The 25,530-nt window shown below is 43.5% G+C and overlaps 1 protein-coding gene across 1 annotated transcript in view; it reads left to right on the top strand.

Annotated features, from left to right (window-relative positions):
- GNPTAB (N-acetylglucosamine-1-phosphate transferase subunits alpha and beta) overlaps positions 1 to 25,530 on the top strand; it is a 93,228-nt gene that overhangs the window by 44,475 nt on the left and 23,223 nt on the right. The window contains exons 7-11 of the mRNA XM_075007586.1: positions 261 to 395; positions 5,906 to 6,067; positions 8,063 to 8,242; positions 9,038 to 9,208; positions 21,559 to 21,682. Coding sequence (XP_074863687.1) covers positions 261 to 395; positions 5,906 to 6,067; positions 8,063 to 8,242; positions 9,038 to 9,208; positions 21,559 to 21,682 — 772 coding nt within the window. The remainder of the gene's footprint in view (positions 1 to 260; positions 396 to 5,905; positions 6,068 to 8,062; positions 8,243 to 9,037; positions 9,209 to 21,558; positions 21,683 to 25,530) is intronic.

Below are 25,530 nucleotides of genomic sequence, written 5' to 3'. Positions count from 1 at the left end.
AATATTGACCTCCTGTGATCTGACACATTCTCTCCTTTGACACCCATCAGGTCCGTAGGGTATTTCTTCCACTGTTAGTCTAAACTTCAGTGTTGCAGTGTGAGAGAGAGTTTTTAAAATAACTTGAGTTCTAGTTTGTAGATTTGGTGTAGGGGTCAATATTAGTTCTCTCATCTGGAAAAATTTTAGAGTTGACTGAATAAATGAGTCACCATAATTTAAAAATAAAAGGAATTAACTAAATTGTATTGTTCTTGTAGACCACAGACAAAGAAGTACCAGGTTTAGTATTAATGCAAGATTTGGCTTTCCTTAGTGGATTTTCAACTACGTTCAAAGAGACAAATCAGCTAAGAGCAAAACTACCAGAGAACTTGGCTTCTAAAATAAAACTGGTAAGAGCCTGTGCGGGGGAGTAGTTTGATTACATTGCTTTGAAATTCTTTTTACAGAGAGATCTTCTGGCCAGTTTGATGCTAAAACTTCAGTGTATGACCTTCAGACTTACACTATGACTATCGCTGATAGTCATCAGCTTTCTCTCCCCTTCTCTTAAGTTTATTTTCTTCCATTTCTGTTTCTGTCTTATGAAGTACCTCAGGATAGTGCTTCAGGTAATTTCTTTCAAAAGACTGATCTTCCACAATTGAGTGTTTAATGGCTGGCTGAGCTATGGAGGTTAGGTTGCTAGCTTTTTGGTATTAAAAAATGGAAGTACTGGCTGTGTCAGCTTCTCCTGGACATGTTCACAGCAATCTGGTCTCTGACAGAACTGTTCCTTTGTGCCTATGTATCTAAATTTGACTGGAAGACTGGCATTGTTCATGTGAAGTCCTGGCAAGACTGCAAGGGGAGGATGGGATGTGAGGACCCTTTCTTCTTTCCTTCCCAGGAGTCCTGCCTCACATTTTAAACCATGATTAAAATGCATTTGTCTGAATTGCGTGCTCTTTTTCTTTTTCCTCTCTCACATTCAATCCTATATCTCTGGTGTGGGCTGGACAGCAGAGAAGGAGGAATTACTATATGGAATAGAGACTAGCAAGGGGTTGAGTGTGGACAATTTGGGCCTTCAGGATTTCTGGTAAGAGGAACTGGGATGAGGGGGTTAGGTGACATACAGTGTAGCTAACAGGACATATGTTTGATGCCATTGTTTTCTTACTAACTACCTTCTACTTTCTGCTTCACTTTAGCCTGGGATGGCTTTGGACTTGGATTCCAGCTGGAAGACGGGGCACGTTGGACCCCAATCCCAGCTGGAAGTTGGGACAAGAAGCTGTGGGGTCTCCTGCCTGCTCTCTTCCTGGAGCAGGGGAGCCTTCTTAATTTCACAGCTCAGTGAGCCATGATATTGACAAAGCTGCTCGTCTTTCCTCTCACCCTGATGGGCAATGGGCAGCCAAGAAGCCCCAGGCAACTTTGCTCCACTCCTGTTAGTGAACAGGGGATGAGAAGCCCTGAGCAGCTTCCATCCTCTCTTGGTGGGCAACAGGTAGGGGGAAGCTAAGAGAGGACTCTTCCCATGTTAGGTCAGTGGAAGTACTCCTGGCAAGGACATGTACCACTCACCCATGAAGGATAGTATAGACATAAACCACCACAGTAATTACTGCAGTGGCTGTAAGATGATCTAATATAGGCCAACATAATTTAGTAGTGTTTACGTAACCTTATTTGTGTTGTAGCAGTGCCTAATGATCCCACTCAAGGACTAGGCCACCTTAAACTAGGCACTGCATTTCTGTATAACACAAAAAAAATGATATCGGACTTAAAGAGCTTATAGTCCAGGATGAGAGATGACACATTCATACTACAAACAATGATGGACATTTTACAGTGTGTATTTAAATTTTTAAGAATTCTGGTACATTAATATTTTATTTTTTCTTATGTAATTTGTAAAAATGTTTGGGACGTGAAAGCACATGGGTAATTGTTTGTGACATTTATATATTTACGATATCAGTGTTGTAATGATCTTGAAATTTATTGGTCCACTGCAGCTGTTAATGTGCTAACTGAGCACATTTGTTTTGCTGCGCTGAACATGTTCTTGTAAGCGTGCTTTAATATTCAACAAATTGTACTGTTACACTTACAGCTGAAACGGATGTATTCAGCCACGAGATGGAGCTCCTGCTCTTTATCATTCAGGCTTCACCTTTTACTCAGTAACCTGGTTTCTTAAAGGCCACCTGCAAAGGAAACAAACTGGGCTTGGTATTGTCTGGCCTAGAACAGATTATGGTGACATGGGAACTAATCAAATGAACAGGAGAGTAAAGAGGACTGATTTGTGTGATGGAGAGTGGAAAGAATTTAAAACTCTGGGTGTTATTTTGCTTTGTTAGTACTTATTTATTTTAAATAACTAGTGAACATTTTGGAGAAAGGAGGCTTTTCATAAAGCTTCAGCTTTTTACCTGATATCTCAAAACTCCATCCTTTAGTATTCTCTTTGTGTTCTTGATATTGAATAAGTTACTAAAATAATTATTTTCTTGAAAACAATAGAGCAAAATCAATCAACTTTGTCAATGAAAAACAATTGTGAATAAATCTGTATATGGTCCACTGCCTACACACATGCTGTGCAAATCCTGTGGGCATTTAAGTGCTGTGTTATGGCTTTTAATGGCATTACCTTAGGAGAGGGGATAAAGATAATGATGTTTGTGTCAGTGGGCACATGGGGGTGTGAGTAGCAACCATACCATACCAGGATTTGCAACATGTGCATATCTAAATGCTGATACAGAAGGCAATGGGAACACTGTCATGTCCAGCCGTGTCTTACTTCGCTTTCTGCTATTCTCCCTACATTCAGAGTGAAAACACTTGAAATCTGGCTACTTCATAGCTGAGTGACTGACTCTGATGACATGGGCAAAATTATGGAACAGCATTGTTGTTAGCTCTCAAAGGAACCCATTGGCCTACACTTCCAGTCAAAGGAAGACTATGCATTGGTTAGAGGCGGTGGCATTCATGTTGACAAGGGCCGTGTCTACACTAGCCCCAAACTTCGAAATGGCCACGCAAATGGCCATTTCGAAGTTTACTAATGAAGCGCGGAAATGCATATTCAGCGCTTCATTAGCATGCGGGCGGCCGCGGCACTTCGAAATTGACGCACCTCGCCGCCGCGCGGCTCGTCCCGACGGGGCTCCTTTTCGAAAGGACCCCACCTACTTCGAAGTCCCCTTATTCCCATAGGAATGCCAAAATATTCAAATGCCAAAATGTTCAAATTATTCCCATAGGAATAAGGGGACTTCGAAGTAGGTGGGGTCCTTTCGAAAAGGAGCCCCGTCGGGACGAGCCGCGCGGCGGCGAGGCGCGTCAATTTCGAAGTGCCGCGGCCGCCCGCATGCTAATGAAGCGCTGAATATGCATTTCCGCGCTTCATTAGTAAACTTCGAAATGGCCATTTGCGTGGCCATTTCGAAGTTTGGGGCTAGTGTAGACGTAGCCAAGATTTGGCAAAAATGGAGTTTATAACTTGCTTTTAGCATAGCATATGTCTGTGATGGGGTGTGTGGGTATTTCTGGGATCCCCTTCTTCCTACTTCAGATCTTGTTGCCCCAGTGCTCTTGATATAGGAGACTTGGACTCTGCTCCTGTTGCAGTTTATTCACCCAACTTCTTGCACTGGACAGAGTGGATTGCTACAGAGGAAAGTGAGCACAATGCTTCTGACTCCTGCTGGAGGAGGAGAGGGAGAATGCAGAACTCAAGCTGTTGTATCAGAACTGCAGAATATACAGCACTGCCTTGAGATTTTCTGGTTTGCATGTTTGCCAAATAAGTAATTTACTAGTCATAGTCGATAGCCCCAAAAGTGACCTTGCATTTTTAAAAATCTGTTGAGAGAACCTATCTCTGGTACTTTGTTTGCAAGAGATTGTTTGGCCTGTATGTGATGTAGATCTATAAATACACACAAATGTCTTTTAAGCATTTTTTTGGTATTTTATTTAAAAGCTTTTAGAATCGCTACATTAAAGAGAAAAATCTTACACTCCCCTACATGGCCACATGCCCAAATTGAGCTGCTGCCTTTTCATGTAGCCATATTCCTTATCTCTTTCCACTGTGTTTCGCTCCACAGTTTGTCACCTTCATTTGGATTGTCGCAGCGTAGCAACTAGAACACAAAAGCTATACTGATGAAAAAAGGAAACTGTTGGTAGCAAATCTAGCTAGGAAGCAGATTCTAATACCTGACCCAGTTTTGTAGATGGTAGTGTCAAGTCAAATAGAAATTAAATATTTTTAAAAACCCTTTTGGAGTGGGTGGAACAGGAATCTCAGCAGTTCATGTCATGTACTAGATATTTGATTCTCAGTGACTGTATGACGTTGAAGTATTCCTAAATAAAGCACATGTCCACTAATGGTAGCATTACAATCTGTAGCATTTCATATCGGTATTTTTGGTGATTGCTTGCTGTGCAGACCGTAACTATTCCTCATCCATACATCTACAGAAGCCACCCTCTCATCAGTATGTTCAAATGATTCCCTGGAAGGTCTGAAATTTATCAGATTTTTCTAATGGCAAACCTCATGCGTCAGATTGAAAGTGATCAAATAGCATGAGTCAAACCATTGACAGCTTTAAAATGTCAGGCAGGACAGCTGGGCTTGTTTGATTGCTAAGGGATGGGGTGCTAACACTGTGATCAGTGTTGTCTTAAAAGGGACAGAAAAGGTCAGATTTAATCAAAAATTAAAAAGTAGTATGAGTTAAATAACCTATAAAAATCTGGTGGGATGGTTTAATTTTTTTTTTTATCTTGATGTGGTATTATATACAGTAATAAAATACTTTTACAAATCTCAGCCAGCTAAAAATATATGCATTAATCCGCAACAGTTTTTATTAGCACTAACTTTTTTTTTTTTTTTGCACAGCACGAAGGGATTTATGACACATTTGCTGCTGTTAAATTTTCAGTACAGCTTTGAAATATATACACTATGCTTGTAGAAAACTGGCACACAACTGTGAATTTTAAACTTGTTTGAATCTTATCACAGGACAATATGCAAATAAATCCTTATAAAATTTAATTTGAGTGGTTTTACTTTTATCAAACCATACCAGTCTCTTGCCCTTTGCAAGCCACATTTGGTGTCAGATATAGCATCTAGTGTAAGCCCCTTCTCATCCTGCACATTATGAAATCTGATAGATAGAATAACTAGTGGCAAGAGATAAAAACAGCTAACAGATCAAACAGTTCCTCTGTAACAAATGACCTTAGCAGCAGATTGGCAACCACGGTTGTGGACTCAGAGACCCTCTAATGGATTAGTTGTAAAGCCTTTTGTATCTCAAATTTCTAGATCACAAGTTGATCCTTAAATCATTCTAAGAACCTCATGTTACAGGCATAGCTGAATCAATGCCTTTCTGTCCTCAGAAAGGTGTTACTTTAGAAAAAGGTAGTTTCTTTAATTCTAAACAAAATTGATATTTAAGGAAAATATGTATTTCATTGTGGGGAAACTAAAATGCCTTATTTAATATAATAATGAAGCATTTCTAACACAGGCACAGATACATGGCTGCTGGATTGCAATGTAATAAGAGAAACTTAGGTGGAAACAATAACATTAGATGCAGTGAATTTTTGAGTATTGTGTTATTGAATAAAGGTCAGAGTCTCGGCATTGTGTTTCTGTTCCTCTTTTTGAAGCAGTCCATGTCAGTTTTTATTTACCATGCTGGGTGCCCTTTGCTGTTCGTGGCTTCCAATGTAATTTTCATCATTCAGGCTTTCTTAGCCTGCGAAATACAACAACAAAAACAAAGAATAAATTTACCAAGGGAGAGCTTTCTCTTCTGTGGATACATGCCAGAAATGAAAGATTGTTTCTCTGCTTGTATAGTTACAGCTTTATTCTGAAGCCAGTGTCGCCCTCTTGCAACTAAATAACCCCAAGGGTTTCCAAGAATTGAACAAGCAAGCTAAGAAGAACATGACTATAGATGGAAAAGAATTGACACTTAATCCTGCTTATTTACTGTGGGATCTCAGTGCAATCAGCCAGGTAGGTAAATCTCACTAAAGAGCATAGAGACCATACTATCAGAATTTTCAAGGAGTAAGGTTAAATAAATACAGTTAAAGAACAAGGATTTCTTTCAAAATTACAGGCTTATTAGGAATCTTCTGTTCATCCTGTGTGAAAATAACTTCCCAGTTTTAAAAGCTGGAAAGAAGTATGGAGGGACAGGATCGTAAATTATCTTTCAGAACCACAAAATAAAAAATGTTTGCCATTCTATACTTATTTTAATAAAATAGTCTGCAAACTAATCAGATTAGTTTAGTATGACAAAAGTGTCATGTCTCAGAAGTGACTGATTTCAGACAAGCACTTTATTTGTCATGATGGAAAAATATTTACTTTAACCAACATACATTTTAGTCCTTGTGGTATTTAAAAAAAAATTATAACAACACCACAGCTGAGAATAATGCCAAAATATTAATGGCATCTCATCTAAAAGGCTTTCAAAATGTTGTCCCTTTTTGTTTAACTAGAATACTTCAGTAAAAAAGAACTGTCTTCTGCTTCAGAAGAAATGACATAGCCAATTTTTTATCAAAATTATGTTAAATGAAGTGCGGAAACTTCTATTTTAAAAGTAAGTTTAGAAGTAAATCAGGTCAATTTTTGTTTCAATGCCTTTTTGCATTATAGCAAATCACTATACACAGACACAGCTGATGCAAGTAGTCTGAATTCTTTTTCTTATGCTGTAACCAATGAACAACTAAAACATAATTAAAATTGAATAATGTGAACTTGACTTTTGATTGGCTTCAAGGAACAGTTTATATTTTCTCGCTATAACGTAGAACCTTAACTCAGACTTCACTGCCTCATGGAAAAACAATGCATTATTCAATTTGTTGGTATGTGGATGTCTCAGAGGGATGTATATTGGTATTGTTGAAGTAGGAGTTAAGATTTTGAGCTCCAGTATGATTATGGAGAATGAGGTGTACATAGTTTGGTAATGCAGATGTATTGAACCCATTGCTGGGTGGAAGATTCTGCATTGAAAGTTGTAATCATTCAAGTTAAGATACATTAAAAAAGATACCTTAACTGAACATTTCTTCCAAAGATGATGAGGATAGGGATTTTCTTTATTCAAAATTAATTGCCTTTTAACATAGGTTTTGTTTGCTTGTGTTTTTGGGGAGGAAGGATTAAATATGTTGCAATATTGACTTTACCACATAATGTACTTAATAAACTTAAAAATGTGGCTATGATCTGAGTGAAGTCTTTTTAACATGAAAATATTGAATTATTTGTTTACTTGATGAGACCTGTGTGCCAGTTTTGTTCATTAAATATTTTTCTTGGGTGTTTTTAACACAGAATAACCCAGTTTTTTTTTAAATTGACTTCTATAAAGTATGTATTGTTTAAGGCAATTGAAGCAAGTCATTAGGATAACAAGTATTTGTAGGCAGTATCTAATACAGTAGAATATTAGATATTAATATTATTAATATTAGAATAGTTAATATGCCTTCTGTAAGTTAATGTTGCAAAGCATAAAGGACTTGAAATACAGTGCGGCTTTGAGTCACTTCACCACATGAGGGAGTGTGAGATCAAGAGAATAATATAGCTAATCATAAGCCAAGAAAATTGATCTCTCAGACCTTGAAGAAGAAGAGCCACATTATTCAAATAAATGAATGTCCCCTATTCTGATCCATGGACATACTATTGATACCTAGTAGTCTTTGGCAGCTGATGTCAGTGATGCCATCTTTGTATTTTAGTGAAACCTGACTGTTTATAAAGGAACAATGGTATATTTTTTCATTATACTCACTCTTTATGAGACAAAGTTCTTGTCCTGCAGCCACTGACGCGTGCTTAATCATCTCACAGTAAGGTATCCCATTGACGTCACTGAGACTATGTGCTGTGTCTCGCTTTAGTGCATAAACCTGAGTAGAAATGGATCCTCAACTCTCTAATTAAGTATAAATATAGGTCTAATTCTTTTCACAGTCAAAACAGGATGAGGATATTTCAGCCAGCCGTTTTGAAGATAATGAAGAGCTGAGATATTCCCTGCGATCAATAGAGAGGCATGCCCCTTGGGTTCGACACATTTTCATTGTCACTAATGGGCAGATTCCATCCTGGCTTAACCTGGATAACCCTCGGCTAACTATAGTAACTCATCAGGTAAAGCTCTCTAAAGAATTGCATAATGATTTTAGATGCATCTCTCCCCCCACCCCCACTGCGTAAATCTTCCATTCTATCACAAAAGTAGAATGAACCATGTTAATATTTTTTCTGTTTTATTAAAGCATATTACATTTTACATTCCATATGGTTGGTTCTCAAGACGAAGGTATATCAAACTTTTAACTTACTTTTTGTTTTCAAGTAGCCAGAGGTTTCAACTAAATGTCCTGTCTCTAAGGTTCTTATGAAGTCTGTTTATTAAAAAAAATGAGGAAAAGCAAATGCTGTTTGAATCATAATCCATAAAGAATTTATTAGGCTCACTGGAAAGACAATAACAGACACAATGCATTAAGACAGGATACGCTAGTATTATTGATATGGGAAATAATAAATACCCAAAAAGCTATTATTTGTCTTTTAAAATTGGCTTAATAGTTCCTTCAGAGCTGCTAAACAAATAAATAGCAACAGAAAACAACAGTGATGTTGATTAAATAATTCTGACATACTTTGGTATCGTAGCATGTTCAAGCTCTGAACAATAGTGGAGCTTTAAATTTTCTAGGTTTGTTAGCTATATGGAGAGAAGAGGGTAAAACTTAATTCTTCTCTACTTTCAACCTATTTATTTCCTCTGTCCTTGGATCGTTCTCTCATTTTTTGTTTTACTTTTCATGTCTAAATTCGTTTTTACATTGAGTAGGTAAAAAGCATTATCTGATGTTTCTGACAGATTAATTATTTTTTAAGAAATATTTAACTTCTTATTTATTTTTGGGGGGGTAGGATATATTTCAGAATTTGAGTCACTTGCCTACTTTTAGCTCGCCAGCCATTGAAAGTCACATTCATCGTATTACTGGCCTTTCCCAGAAATTCATTTACCTAAATGATGATGTTATGTTTGGGAAGGATGTATGGCCTGATGATTTTTACAGTCACTCTAAGGGTCAAAAGGTAAGTCACCAGGTAAAAAGCTTGATTAGATAGTCCAGAAACATTTTTGCAGTAATGTGATATAAAGTGAAGAAATTCTAGTCCAGAAGATTTAAGATACATGTTGTATCTCCCTCGTCCAGCACCGTTAGGACCTGAGTGGTCCCAAATGAGGGGATTTTTCCAGACCAGGGCTGGCTGGGCCCTCCTCCTGGCCATCGCTAGCTCCCTGGCTGTCTGGGGGGGCGGGGGGGGGGGGGCGGTTTCCACTTTTGCCGGGGCTCTCTAACATTGGGCTGGGGGGTCAGGGCTCTCTGTGCCCCAGCTGGGCTCCCCAAACTGGCTGCTTGCAGGGCTCCCTGTCCCATCTTGGCTCCCCTGCCCATCTGGCCACTTCAGAAATGCCAGCTGGACTCCCCGCAGTTGGGCTCCCAACCCTGGCTGGGCTCCTCCCAGGTGCTCCCTGATGTGGCTCCCTGCTCGGGCCGCTAGCGGGGATCCCTGCTAGCGGTGGACCTCTTGTCCAGATGTTCTCTGGTCCAGCAACGTCTGTAGTACTGCCAGGTCAAGGATGTTGCTGGATGAGAGTTTCAACCTATATTTATTATTAAAATTTAGGCAGTTGGTAGCAGAGAACATTGTTTTCCGTATCTTTGCATGTGTGTTTATATAGGTGTCGCAATTACTGAACTAGTTGCACCTTTATCACCTTTTGGGTCTCTGAGTCCCCACACCACCCCCAGCTGTCAGGCATCTTATCTTTACCTTGCCTTGGGTGGAATTCTGTAATCTCCCACTCTTAGACTGGGCTGTCATAAAGCACCTTCTATGTGAGCCATGTTTACGCAGCAGACTTGTCTGAGAGTGAGAGACCAATGGCTCAGAGACAGTGAGTTCAGAGACACAAACATCCTCTCTAAAACATAATAATAGAATCACAGAATACTAGGACCTCGAGAGGCCATGGAGTCCAGCCTCCCACCCCAATGGCGGGACCAAGTACTGTCTAAACCATCCCTGACAGACATCTATCTAACCTGTCCTTAAATATCTGCAGTGATGGAGATTCCACAACCTCCCTTGGCAATTTATTCCACTGTTTGACCACCCTGACAGTTAGGAACTTTTTCCTAATGTCCAACCTAAACCTCTCTTGTTGCAGTTTAAGTCCATTGCCTCTTGTTCTATCCTCAGAGGCCAAAAAGTACAAGTTTTCTCACTCCTCCTTATGACACCCTTTTAGATACCTGAAAACAGCTATGATGTCACCCCTCAATCTTCTCTTTTCCAAACTAAACAAGCCCAATCCTTTCAGCCTTTCTTCATAGGTCATATTCTCTAGACCTTTAATCATTCTTGTTGCTCTTTTCTGGACCCTCTCCAATTTCTCCACATCTTTCTTGAACTGCGGTGCCCAGAACTGGACGCAATGCTCCAGCTGAGGCCTAACCAGCGCAGAGTAGAGCAGAAAAATGACTTCTCGTGTCTTGTTCACAACACACCTGTTAATGCATCCTAGAATCATGTTTGCTTTTTTTGTAACAGCATCACACTGGTGACTCATATTTAGCTTGTGGTCCACTATAACCCTAGATCCCTTTCTGCTGTAGTCATTCGTAGACAGTCTCTCCCCATTCTGTATGTGTGAAACTGATTGTTCCTTTTCAAGTGGAGCACTTTGCATTTGTCCTTATTAAGCTTCGTCTTGTTTACCTCAGACCATTTCTCCAATTTGTTCAGATCATTTTGAATTATGACCCTATTCCCCAAAGCAGTTGCAACCGCTCCCACCTTGGAATCATCTGCAAACTTAATAAGTGTACTTCTTCATCGAGTGTCCCCGTGGGTGCTCCACAATAGGTGTCGGGCTCGCCTGGCGCCGCAGATCGGAAATCTTCCAGCAGTTTCTCCTGGATTGCGCATGCGCCGGTGCGCGCTGCTCCCTTGCGCATCCCCGGCCACGTGCGTGATCCGGTCCCCGCCAGTTCCTTCTCAGCTGCCATCGGCTGCAGACGGAATCCGCTCAGGCTATGGCCAGAGTCAGATTAGACAGTGTTCCTTGTGTAAATTGTTGTTTCTTTTTTTCAAAAAAAAAAAAAAAAAAAAAAAGGACAAAGAGAATACAAAAAAAAAAAAAGAGAGAGAGGAGTGGAGAAGAAGAGTGGACATGAAGGCCAGTAGGCCGCCCGCTGCCCTGCAGGCCGGTGTCCGCGATTCGGGGAAACAGGCACGGATTAGGTGCTAAGTACCCTATTAACAGTAAAAGACTCACTGTGATGGCTTCTTCAGGCTTTAAAAAGTGTGAGTCCTGCCATGAAGCTATGCCGGCCTCCGATGGGCATAGTGAATGCATCCGATGCCTGGGGGAATCACACGTTACCCAGAAGTGTTCCCACTGTGCTAAGCTCACAGCCAGGGCCAGGAAAGACGGAGAAATGCGTCTTAAAATGCTCTTGTTTGATAAGGCCCTCCAGCCAGACATGCCGGAGAGGCAATCGGAAGGGCCCTCTGGGTTCCACAAGAGGAAGGCAGCTTCTCTGTCCCCCTCGGTGCAAAAACGGAGGAAGCTCTCCCCAGCTCGATCCCTGCCGGCGGTTTCAGCGAGCGGGACGGGCGGAGCACACAGCACCCAGCCGCACACTCAGGCAAGCGGCACCACGGCAGCGCGCATGGCAGAGGCTGAGCCTCCGATTATGAAACAGCCAGCATGCGTGGCGCCTAGAGCGTCGGCCAGGCAAGCACCGGAACCGGCGGCACCGCCACAGGTGGCACCGATCCCCGCAGCACCAACGGTGCAGGGCCAACAGGCACGGAGCCTGCAGGCACCAGAGGACGTTATCTGCGCAGCACCGCAGCTGAGCGGGCCGAGCGCAGCGCCGACAGTGGGGCTGTGATCCCCGGCATGGGAGGGGGCGGTGCCAGCCCCGCAGGGGAGGGGAAAGGCAAAAGCAAAAGCCTGGCACCGCAGCCCTTCTCCGGACAGGGCTGCGCTGCTGCTAACAACAAGCCCTCCCCCTGTGCTGCACACGCCGCCCAGAAGGCCTGGGTCTCCACCGGCCTATCCAGAACCTCCTTCTCCGTTCCTCCAACCAATGTCACCATGGCTTGGGCCACCTTCACCCTTTCTGGGATTGGATCCATTGGAGTGCTATCACAAACCAGTGTCACCGCTATCTGTGTCACGCGGAGGTCTCGCTCTCCCAGACATCGGGGGTACACGCCCCGAGAGTGGTCCAGATCTCCGTCCCCAGACCCGTGCCTGTGCTGCCATGGTCATTCTTATCATGCTGGACACAGACACCCCAGGCCTACGCCCAGGGGCAGGTCCCCCCCGGCCATCCAATACCCCCATGGGCACTCCCGTTCGGGGATGGAAGCTCAGTTATCTCAAGGGGACTTAATTTTAGAACCCCGAGACTTTCCTTCGCAATCCTCCAGCGAGCAGGTGTACCATCGGCCGCAGGAACCTGAGAGTTCGAGGGAGGTGTACCCTAGTGGTTCCTCCTCATCCTCCCCAGATGAGGCCATGGCCTGGGGTGTCTGTGGCCCCCGGATGACCTTAAACAGTTTCAGGAGCTGTTTAAAAGGGTGGCTTTCACGCAAGGCATTCAAACAGCAGAAGTGCAGGAGAAACATCACAAACTCCTGAAAAATTTGAGACCCCCAGCTTCATCCAAAATTGCTATTCCGCCGGACGAAGCCATTATGGAGTCAGCCACTACCATATGGCAGACTCCGGCCTCCGTTCCGCCTATGAACAAGAGAGCGGGTAAGAAATACTTCGTCCCAGCAAAGGGCATGGAGTTCCTCTTCAGTCACCCACAACCGAACTCGTTGGTGTTCGAATCGTCCCAGCAGAGGTCAAAGGCTTCTCAGTACAAATCGGGGGGATCGGACAAAGATATCAAGAAGCTAGAGCTGTTCGGCAGGAAGGTATATTCCTCTTCCACGCTGCTATTGAGAATGGCAAATTATGCGGCACACCTAGAGAACCATAACTTTGATAATTACTCCAGGCTTACTTCTCTCATGGATTCACTTCCGGAAGATAAGAAGCCAGTGTTAAAGGCAATTGTGCAAGAGGTCTACGCAGCTTCGAGGACGGGAGTCCAGATTGCCCTGGATGTGGCAGATACGGCGGCACGCTCAACGGCTACAGCAGTGGTCATGCGTAGAGAATCCTGGCTCCAGACATTGGGCATCCCGAGGGATCTACAGGCGAAGATCGTGGATCTTCCCTTTGACAAGCAAAAGTTGTTTGCAGACTCAACCAACTCGGTCCTCCACTCCAGTAAGGACTCAAGAGCTACACTTAGAACCCTGGGTATTTATACCCTTCCATATAGGAAGAAAAAATATTACCCTCATCAAAGACACTACCTGTACCAACCACAGCGTGCGCAGTATCAGCGGGGCTACGACCAAGGGCGACATCAACAGCAGCAACAGTACAGAACTCCCAGGCTACGTTCCCAACAAAGTCGTACACCCTCGGGACAGGCCCAAAGGCAACAAGCTTGACAGGCATGTCAAGGGCTGCACTATCACTACCATCGCTCAATGCCACTCTCATCTCATGTTCCATCATTGCCTCAGACCGTTCCACTCCCAATGGCAAAAGATCACGACAGACAAATGGGTGCTGGAGATCATAGCCACGGGTTACGCGATCCCCTTCCAGTTGCTCCCACCGACGAAGCCTCCCTCCAGGCCCCACCTCCGGGACGCTACGCACGAGGCGAGGCTCAAACAGGAGGTGGACCACCTTATGTTCATAGGGGCAGTGGAAAGAGTGCCGGAACAATTCCAGGGGAAAGGGTTTTATTCACACTACTTCCTCACAGAGAAGAAAACAGGAGTCTGGAGGCCCATCTTAGATCTTCGGGGCCTCAACCGCTACTTGCACAAGCAACGTTTTCGGATGATTACAGTTGCCTCCATACTCATGGCACTGGACGATGGAGATTGGTTTGCAGCCCTCGACTTACAAGATGCTTACTTTCATATAATGATCCACCCAGCACACAGGCGCTTCCTCTGCTTCATGGTTGGCAAGGAACGCTTCCAGTACAGGGTTCTTCCGTTCGGCCTCTCCTCGGCCCCCAGAGTCTTTACCAAAACCTTGGCAGTGGTGTGAGCCTACTTGCACAGACGGGGTATTCATATTTCCATACCTGGATGACTGCCTATTGAAAGGGGCCTCGAAGGCAGAGGTCCTATGCATGATACGCGTCACAGCGGACACGTTTTCTTCACTGGGCCTAGTCATCAACCTCGCAAAGTCAAAGACCGACCCCACACAGGACATAGAGTTCATAGGGGCGCGCATAAACTCTATCACAGCAAGGGTGTACCTACTCGACGCCCGCTTTTGCGCCATCAGTTCGCTGGTGCAAGTCATTACATACAGCCCCATGGTGCCGGTCTTAACGTGCTTACAGCTGCTGGGCCATATGGCGGCAGCAACATTTGTGGTACAGAATGCCAGATTGCACATGCGAAGCATGCAGCATTAGCTGGCGAGCATCTACAAACCGGCATCCCACACTGTTCACAGGGTGGTGTCGCCCACGACAGAGGTGCGCAGATCCCTGGCATGGTGGGTAAACCCCAAGAACTTGCTAGCAGGGGTGCCCTTTCACCAACCACAAATTTCTATTTTTCTGACTACCGATGCCTCCCACATAGGATGGGGAGCGCACATTGGCGACAAGGTGACGCAAGGGCTATGGTCCCCTGCGGAACAGTCACTGCACATAAACATACTGGAGCTCAGAGCAGTGTTCAACGCCTGCAAGCATTTCCGAGACCACATATGTGGCAAAGTAGTCGGGATCAATACAGACAATACCTCCACTATGTTTTACATAAATCGACAAGGAGGAGCCCGATCCCGTGCCCTATGTGCGGAAGCGGTCTGACTGTGGAACTGGTGCATCGCCAACAACATAACGTTGAAAGCCTCGTACTTGCCGGGCGCTCACAATGTGAAAGCAGATCAGCTGAGCAGGCGCTTCGCACTCATGCACGAATGGCAGATCCGCTCCGATCTGCTACGACCGATCTTTCATACATGGGGGTTTCCCCAGATCGATCTGTTTGCCACCCAGCACAACAAGAAGTGTCCTTAGTACTGCTCCAGAGCAGGAGTGGGGCGGGGGTCCCTGGGGGACGCATTCATGATTCCATGGAAGGGCCCCCTACTTTACGCTTTCCCCCCGCAGCGCTTATCCACAAGGTCTTGCAGAAAGCCAGAAGGGAGAGAGCTCGCATGATACTAGTAGTCCCAACGTGGGATCGGCAGCAGTGGTTTCCCTTGCTTCTGTGCATGTCAGACCGCCCACCGCTCCCTCTACCGGTGGCGCCGGACCTACTCACGCAGGCCCAGGGGTCCATAGTGCGCCCGAACCCTCAGAGTCTCCACCTACAAGCATGGCTAATCCATGGCTCAGCTCCTTAGAAAGTACATGCACGGAGGGAGTACAACAAGTCCTGGAAAGTAGCCGAAGGACCGCCACCAGGAAGACTTATAAGCAGAAATGGACTCGATTCACAGCCTGGTGTTCCGCCAAGCAGTTAGCTCCCCTTGACGTTCCTATACCAATAATACTTGAATACTTATTGGACCTCAAGAGGGGCGGACTTTCCTTATCCTCACTAAAAGTCCACCTTGCCGCTATATCAGCCTTTCGGCATACAGAGGAGGGGCCCACGGTATTTGCCCATCCTATCGTTACCAGGTTCTTGAAGGGGTTGGTAAACCTGTACTCCCCTCGGAAACCGCTTCCGCCATCGTGGAACCTGGACTTGGTGCTCAGCACACTCACGGGTCCACCTTTTGAACCATTAGCCATGGTTCCCCTACGTCTCCTTACGATAAAAACAACCTTCCTCCTTGCAATTACGTCAGCTCGCAGGGTGAGTGAGCTCGCAGCAGTTATGGCAATGCTGCCCTGCACAGTATTCTCAAAGGAGGTGGTAACCTTTCGGCTGCACCCAGCCTTTGTTCCAAAAGTTTCTTCAGAGTTCCATCTTGACGAACCAATAGTTTTACCCTCGTTTTACCCGAAGCCTCACAACTCAAGCAAGCCTGCATCTCCTGGATGTGAGGAGGGCGTTGGCCTTCTACATAGACAGAACTAAGTCCTTCCAGGAAACGGACAGGCTTCTAGTCTGTCTTGCTCCCAGGTCAAAAGGAGAAGGTCTCTCTTCACAGAGAATCTCAAAGCACATTGTGTCCTGTATAAAAATGTGCTACGAGCTTCGAAAGACTCCTTTACTGACCCCGCCCAGGGCTCACTCCACCAGGGCAGTGGCGACGTCAACAGCCTTCTTTAAGGGCATCGCGTTGAAGGACATCTGTAGAGCGGCGACCTGGTCATCCTATGACACCTTCGCCAAGCATTATGCCCTACATCAGGTATTCCAAGAGGATACCTGCCTCTCGACAGCAGTCCTTTCGGGGGCAAGCTGCACATAAACCGATTACCCACCTCCTTTCTTGGGTTACTGCTGGGTAGTCACCTATTGTGGAGCACCCACGGGGATACTCGGTGAAGAAAGAGAAGTTACTCACTGTAGTAACGATGGTTCTTCGAGATGTGTCCCCGTGGGTGCTCCACCACCCGCCCATCCTCCCCGCTTCGGATCTCTGTCTAGTGTCTTTCAGGAGCATCCGAGGCGGTTGGTCAAGGAAGTGGCGGGGACCAGATCGCGCACGTGGCCAGGGACGCGCAAGGGAGTGGCGCGCACTGGCGCATGTGCGATCTAGGAGAAACTGCTGGAAGATTTCCGATCTGCGGCGCTGGGCGAGCCCGACACCTATTGTGGAGCACCCACAGGGACACGTCTCGAAGAACCATCGTTACTACGGTGAGTAAATTCTCTTTTCTATGCCAATATCTAAATCGTTGATGAAGATATTGAACAGAACCTGTCCTAAAACAGACCCCTGCGGAACCCCACTTGTTATACTTTTCCAGCAGGATTGAGAACCATTAAGAACTACTCTCTGAATATGGTTATACAGCCAGTTATGCACCCACCTTATAGTAGCCTCATCTAAATTGTATTTGCCTAGTTTTTTGATAAGAATATCATGTGAGACCATATCAGAAGGTTTACTAAAGTCTGAGTATACCACATTTACCGCTTCTCCCATATCCACAAGGCTCATAAGTATTGGTTTAACAATAGGAACAAAGCATTTACAAAAGACGGATTAAAGCATCTAGTATTTGTCATCCCCTGCTGGTAACCCAGGCAGGCCTAACTTCTTAGAAGTCTCCAACAGATGCTTGTATCACAATATATTTCTGCCAAACAGCTCCCCGCACCTGCCCTCTAAGAAAATTCTTTTTTAAAAGTCCTGCTGTTCCCTAAGAACATCTGTGTTTGGCAATTTATCATCAGAGCTACTAATTCTGGTACTCAGTATTATTAACTTTGCTGATAATTGTCATCTACATCAGTGTTTGCCAAAAGTTGGCTTCTCTGGAGCCATATTTTTCTTTTTTGTGTACTTGTCTGTTTTTCAGTTATCTGTTAAACTAAACCAATGTATTCTTACATTACATGTTGGAAGAACCAGATCAACATACAGCAGAAACTCAAAGATAGGAAACAGGAAGTCCAAAAAACAAATAATGTGCTTCCTCAAGGCTTCAGCCATGGGGGGTGGGTTGGGGCTGCTGTCCTGGGCAGTGGAGCTGAGGGTCAAGTCTCTAGGGTGGAGAGGGGTGCTCTGACATTTGAGAGTACAGGGGCTCACAGATTTGGACCAGAGGAAGTGCCGGGACTCAGGGCTTTAGTTAGGAAGGGAGCTTTGGTTTCAGTCCCAGTGCTACCTCTGATGACTAAAGCCCTGTCCTCCCCCTGCCAATACTGGGAGCATTGCCTTAGGGCTGAAGCCCTGATCCTTGTCACTCCCTTCAGGTCTAAAGCCCTGAGCCCTGGTTCATGCTGGGGACAGAAGATCTCAGCTGCCTGTCAGGAGACTTTTCCCTGGCACTCCCCATGCGTGGGGCCCTGATTCCACCTCCCTCCCATAACTCCAGCTTCAGCTCTCCTGTAGCCGAAGTCTATAACGCCTCATTCAGGGTGGCATACCATTTCAGGTTTACAGTCAGCCTCCATTCCCAAGGTGTCTGTAACTGAGGTTCTACTGTACAGTAATAAAATACTGCAGAGCAGCTCCTTTTCCATTACTGAAGGTACTTCTCATACGGATTCTTAGAAGGTACCCTGAATTTAATTCATTTCATTGCTCCTGCCTGTCCAAAGAGCTGCAACCTATTTTATTTCTTTGGAATAACATGAGAGATTGTAAAGACACCCACCTCTCTCATGGAAATAATAGATCCCAGCTTTTTTTTTAAAGAAGCTTTTTAAGAAAGCTGATGGCATCTAAATAAATTATTAAAGACTAAAACTTGCCGAGGATTGTTTGGAAGTAGTCATTGCACTGAATGAAGGCCCACTGTCTGTACCTCAAGTATGACAGTAAGAGATAATTGCTTCTATGTTGCTTTGCTCTTTTTCACAAAAATAAACATTGAAAGGGGGTAGGAGTTAACATTTTTTGCTTGCTTATTCCTTATGTTTCCTGGGAAACATTTGATATACGATACAGTAGATTTAGATGTCCCCTGATAACCCTGAGACAGAACTCCTGAATCTCTGTTTAGGTGTACTGGTAACTAGTTCCTCTTTAAACACATAGTGCTGTTGGTGCCTTTGTGTCGAGTTACTAACCAATTCATATACCACGGCTCATGAATTTGTAGTGGTTTATAGCCTAAAAATGCATTAGCAACAATGTTTAAACATAATAGTAGCTAAAATGGTTTCATCCATAGTAATGTCTTTTAATGGGAGCATTTTAGTTTACATGTATTATTCTTTATTAATATTATAATAATATGATCTGGAGGCTCCAACTTTGACTGGGAGTCCCATTATGCGAGTACAAAAACGTACAAGAGACAGCCCTGCACTGAGGACTTTGCAGTCTAAGACAAGGGATGGGCAGGAAACACTTCAGAGAAAGATGAAATGACTTGCCCTCAGTCACACAGTAATTTAGGGCAAAACACTGTTAAAATTCAGGTCTTACAACTTCCAGCCCAGCGCTCTAGCCATTAAGACTATGATACTGCTAGCACTCATCCTCATGGAGGCATCGTGCATGGCAAGCCAGAGGGTGATTATACAGCTCACTAGCCTGCTGTATACTGATCGGCTGTGTGGCTACTGCTGCCATGCATTGAAAGTTCCATAGTGTACTTTGACCTACTGCTTGAAACAGCAGTAGATCAGAGTGCACTATGGAACTTCCAGTGTGTGGTCAAGGTATGTATGGTAGGCCAGTGAACTGCATGTTCACACCGTAGCTTGTTGTACACTAAGGCTATGTCTACATTCGCCCTTCCCTTTCGAAAGGGGCATGCAAATACGGTGGATCAAAATTCAAATGAGGCACTAATTTGCATATTCACTGTCTCATTTACATAATGGCAGACACTCACTGTTCGGGAAGAGCTGCTTTCCAAATGCAAAACAGCCGTGTAGATGGGATTCCTTGGAAAGGAAGCCTTGCCTTTGAACACATCCTTCTTTGTAATTTTTTTCAGGAAGAGGGTGCTTTCGAAAACGGGACTTCCTTTCGAAGGGAACTCTGTCTACACGGCTGTTTTGCATTTCAAAAGCTTTTCTGCAATGGTGAGTGGCCACCATTTTGCAAATGAGTTGCTAGTTATTCAAATGAGCACCTCATTTACGTTTTCAGTCCGCCGTGTTTGTATGCCCCTTTCGAAAGGGAGGGGCCAGTGTAGCCTAAGTGTCCATATGGTCAGGCCCTTCCAGTATCATTGATGCAGCTGGTAGCATTATGAGAAGTATTTCTGTAAAGAGTAAAAAATCTCATTTGCCTTGTATTATTTTATCCTTGGCAGAGCAGGTCTTTATGCGATTGTGGTTAAAAAACATGGATAGCTATTTAAATCATGCTTTTGTTAGTGTTCACACCATCATGTCGGTGTAGTGCTGCATCAGTAGGGGTGGCTTCTCAAAGTCTAATGTGGATGGGCCTTACACTGACATAAAATCATGAACTCTGGCATATTTTGTGATTAGTAACGTGGTATCAAGGAACAATGGGAATTACAATGGGTGATTAAAAACCAGCTGTTGACTAGCAGAAACAACTGCTTCAGTAGCCTTTAAGATGGGTAAACAGTCATATAGTCAGCTGAGGTCTCCAACAAGCGCTGTCATACAGTTCTTCATTTTATTACTGTTTTTTTCAGGTTTCCTGATCACCTGGGCTGCGTCTATGCTAGCCAGAAACTTCGAAATGGCCATGCAAATGGTCATTTTGAAGTTTACTAATGAAGCGCTGAAATACATATTCAGCACTTCATTAGCATGCAGGTGGTCGCAGCACTTCGAAATTGACGCGGTTCGCCGCTGTGCAGCTCGTCCAGACCGGGCTCCTTTTCAGAAGGACCCCACCTACTTCGAAGTCCCCTTATTCCCATCTGCTCATAGGGATAAGGGGACTTCGAAGTAGGCGGGGTCCTTTTGAAAAGGAGCCCCGTCTGGACGATCCATGCGGCGGTGAGCCGTGTCAATTTCGAAGTGCTGCAGCCGCCCTCATGCTAATGAAGCGCTGAATGCATATTTCAGCACTTCATTAGTAAACTTCGAAATGGCCATTTGCATGGCCATTTTGAAGTTTTTGGCTAGTGTAGACATAGCCCTGGAGTCAAATGAAGTTTTCTTTCATGAAATCTCATCAGTAGTTGTTTCAGCTTGGTTTGAGTGGGGATGAAGGCATGGGGGAAGGTTTGAATAGAAAAGTGCTAAATTTTTAATACTCTGTAAGCTAAATATATTTTGTTCTACACTGTGTCACGTCAGACATTCTTGGAAACATTTAGCTCATAGATTGTAAAATGCTTAATGACTGGTATCTTAGTTCTTTATCTGTTTGTCACATGTGTGACTGATAGTCAGCACCAGGAAGCTTTTGGGTCAGCTGACATGACCTGAATCAGTTATTTTAGGCTACTTTTGTTAATTGTCTAAACACTGTTTAACTCTTCATAAAAATATTTTTCGTGGGAATGAGTCCAGGGCTGAGAGTCGGGAAGCCCTGTGTGCTGCTCTCGGCGCTTTAATCAGTTGACTGTCTGGCCACCTGAAACTTAGTTTCCCAGACCTGTAAAAGGGGATAATAGTTACCAACCTCATAGGAGTTAAGAATTAACTATTGTTAGTAAATGTATTTGAGCATGTAAAGCACTATGCATAGCTACCTGTTAAATCTGCTTATTTGACTGAAAAACCAATTTGTAACATGACTCCTGTAGGTATACTTGACATGGCCTGTGCCAAACTGTGCTGAAGGTTGTCCTGGCTCATGGATAAAAGATGGCTACTGTGATAAGGCCTGTAATAATTCAGCATGCGATTGGGATGGAAGGGATTGCACTGGTAAGATAATTTAGAATTAAATGGAAAAACTAATTAATTGACCTATTTTCCTCACAAAAATTATGTAACTCATGGATAGTCTTGTATATATGATCAGTTCCTTTTTAATAGAAATAAATTGGTCTCGCTTACAGATACAAAGATAAACTTCATTATATGGGAAATAATTGATGCTGCAAATTAAGATGTACACAACGAAATGTTGCTGTGTGTGTCAGATCTAACTAGATGAGATGGAAGTTTTTTGAGCCTTAATGGGTACTGCCTCTTTGTGTGATGGTAGTAAAAATGTTGGTTTTCCACTTGAACAAAGCACACATCACTCAGAAAATATATAGGGAAAAGAGGTATTGTAGTAGCAAGGTATCAGATTCAAAATCATTCTTCTGACCAGAGTCACATTTTAAGGGAAGGTTAAGGATGAATAATGGCATTTTACATACTTTTAATACCTGTGTATTCCCTCCAATGTCATGGAATCAGTAAAATAGTTTTGTTTGAAATTAAAATTGGATTTCAGGCAGTGTTCCTAGTAATCTTTGCACTTAGGCAGCCACCAAAAAGTGATTGAAATGCAGCTCAGCTGATTAGCAGAGCACCCACAGCTAGCAGCATATGTTTCTATTGATGGTGCATATGTGCACATGCTTCAGTGCATATAACAAAATTTATTCCACATATGGATTGGAAAAATTAGAAGGAGCTTTGATTTCAGGTATGAATAGTTTGTCGGAGTAGTTAATACTAAGTGTACTGTGTGATATATTATTAGATTGTTCAATTTTACGTACTCTGTCATTCATTCCTTTACTAAGACAATTATTCATACTTCTGTGTCAGATTTGTTTTGATGTTTTAATGACTTGCTAGAACATGCTCTGGCTATGTTTTAGACAACCTTCTCAAGCCTGGTCTTGATGAATATTTGTGTTCAACAAATATCCATGTTTTGGACAATTACTGTCCAGTGTGAAGTTAGCAGGTAATCATGTCTTTGATGTGGTGAAACTTAGGGTACAGTTAGAGCATTCTCTGTCTTGATATCCATGTAGAACGCTAATATTTTTCAGATGTGAACACATCAGAGAACATATTTCCCCTTCAACGTCTTTTCCTGTCAGATACTTAGTTTTATGAAGGTGATTTTAAGTTTTTCACAGAATTATATAAGACTGGAAAAGTCTTCTGTGATCATCTAACTTTACTTCCCGCACCAAACATAGGGTACAGAATTTCACTTGTAAGTCTTTCAGTGGAAAGAACTGTTTTTCTCTGCTATGTAAGTGAGTACTAATACACACAAGATCTTTTGGTGCATTTTCTTGAAAGGGAAATTTTGTTTTTAAGTTTTGGGCCATGGATAAGTACACACAACATTTGAATGAAGATGAACTTTTCCTTTGTGTATTTTATAAAAATTCTAGGTGTTCTTGTTGCAGTGGTTTCTCGAACGTCTTTTAAGTGTTTTAAAATATAATTTTATTCTATTTATTCATCTTTTTGTAAGCACCAGGCTCCTGAGTCTGGAGATTCTTAACAAGCATTGACTTTTGGCCCACACGTTCACAGTAGTCCTCTGTGTACTCCAGAGTGAGATTGTAAAAGGCAGTGCGGATCCATGTCTCTCTACTTACTACTACATGGCCTGAGTTGGAACCCTGTGTGTGCACAGATTTCTCCAGCTTCTTTCTTATAAGCATGCAAATAGATATCGTAAATAGTTTTCATATTTAGTGAAGTTAGAGTTTTGTATAGTTAAAATAGCTTTATTTTTCCCATAAGGGGAATCTTTTCCCTCAATGTGGAACTATATGCAGAGTCACAGCGTTTAAAAATTGTGTTTCTTGCTCTTGCTCTTTCTCGATGAACAGTGATCACTAACTAATGCTGTTTGGGTAAGATACATCTTTCTGCAATGTTCTGAATTTGCTGCTGTTTTCCCCTGTGATCTTATGAAGCTTGTGAATTTATGGAGAAGGCCATAAAACCTTCTGCTAATTCAGGCCAGGGATTAGCAGTACCCAGAGCTATTGCAGAGGTTATCAGCACATTGGCCTCAACTGACAAGCAGTGCCTCTGTGCATATGAGCTTGAGTATAGGGCCTGGAGTTGCCAAGCTCAAGAAATCATCATCCAGGGCTTTGCATGAGAGTAAAATGCACTCAAGGATACAAGGACACATCCTCATGTGTGTCTTTTCCTAAAGGAGGGAACCTTCGACTCCATCTGGGTCGGGTGGGTAGTTGCCCACAGATTCTAAGGTTCAGACCTGCTTATGACTCCCAGGCAAGAGAGTATAGCAGAAGAAAAACAATCCATCAGTCCCATTGCTAACTCCAGCACCTAAACGTGAAGACTGGCATCCTCCAGCTCAATCTCAGAAAGTTGGACCTGACTCTTTGGCAGTATCTGTCCACCCTTGGGAGAATGTTCTGCCCTCAACATCTTGGGACATGTTGGAAATACTGTTCCTGACTGTAGGAATGCCCTGAACATTGACATGTATAGACACTTAAATCTTGCTAGAGGATCTCTTCTTCCCTTATCCTTAGCTCTCTTCTCTCAGACCCAGTCCTTGTGAGAGATGTTGCTGCACTAGAAGATGAAACTACCCTGTTAACACAGGAACCTTCTTTGTTCCAATACACAGGCAAGAGTGTTCACCTTCCAGTATAAATGCTCTTATGAGTCGAACAAGAGCAAGTCTCTGATTTGGCTGAGTCCTGACACCAAATGCAGGGGAGCCAGACACACTTGTCTTAGAGACTGCTGGTATCTGATATGGTGGTGGTCTTTCAGGTTGTTGACCACTCCTATTGGGCCTGTTGGTGCCTGTGGAACATGTAGGGCATATGTTCAGTATCTGTCCAAAAGTTCTACTGTATCTCTCCCACATGGTATCTGCCAGATTTGTTAGACGAGTAATAGCAGGGGGAAATAGTTAGTAACATCTACCCACAGGGATCTCATTCTTGTCTCTGGATTAAGTGATTGCTCCATTTTCCTTAGACAGCTATAAGTAGTACCTGACTGTAGAGATTAGCAGATGATTGTTAGATGCCACTGGATGAGGTCCAGATTCCCAACACCAGCTTCTTGAGATTCTGCAACCAGCCGGGCCTAGTGAAGTGGCACACCTGATGAGTGAAGCTGTCATGGAGCCAGTCACAGTAGTGTGGCATACGCAGCTTCCTGTATTTCCACACATAAGAGAATTGATTGGCGCTATATTGTCCAAGCCAAAAGAGATGATTTTTTTTTCCATGCAGCCAATTCCCAAACTTGCTGGTGGGTCAGGCAGTCATCTAAAGAGCAAAGTCACAACACTCTGGCTGGCAAGGTTTCTGTGTGTTGGACCTTTTGTAAAGTAAAGTATTCTCTCCTATGATCCTGCAATTTCATATTTCTAACTCTTAGGCTTTGTGAGCAAAACGTGATTTTAACAGCTTATCTGGGCTGGCAGATGTTAAGGACTGAACTCCCATCAAGGACAGAACCCCGTTTCAGTCCTTCATTAGTGAAGGCAAGGTAGTGGCAAAAACATCCTTACAAACTACAGTGGATGTGGCAGACAGCTTCTAAAGGGCTTGTCCCTAGTGTAGTCATGAGTTGAGTCCTGTCTTGACTCTCTTGGGCTCTCCCAAGAGGATTTACTGTTTGAGTCATACTTGTTACTAGTGATGTGTGAGAAGGAAAGAGTTCAGCTTTAATCTCACTTCCCATGCTGTTTGTGCAGAACAGGTACTTACAAGAAGAATAAAAAATGGTTGTTTGTGAATGGAGGAAACAATCTCTGAAAATCCATGATACAAAAATATAGATCATCCTGAAAACAAGGCATTTTACAG

This window comes from Carettochelys insculpta, chromosome 1 (genome assembly GCF_033958435.1).
Source record: "Carettochelys insculpta isolate YL-2023 chromosome 1, ASM3395843v1, whole genome shotgun sequence".
Taxonomy (NCBI): Eukaryota; Metazoa; Chordata; order Testudines; family Carettochelyidae; genus Carettochelys; species Carettochelys insculpta.
The sequence above is the reverse complement of the archived record's forward strand: the minus strand, read 5'-3'. Positions and strand labels throughout refer to the sequence as shown.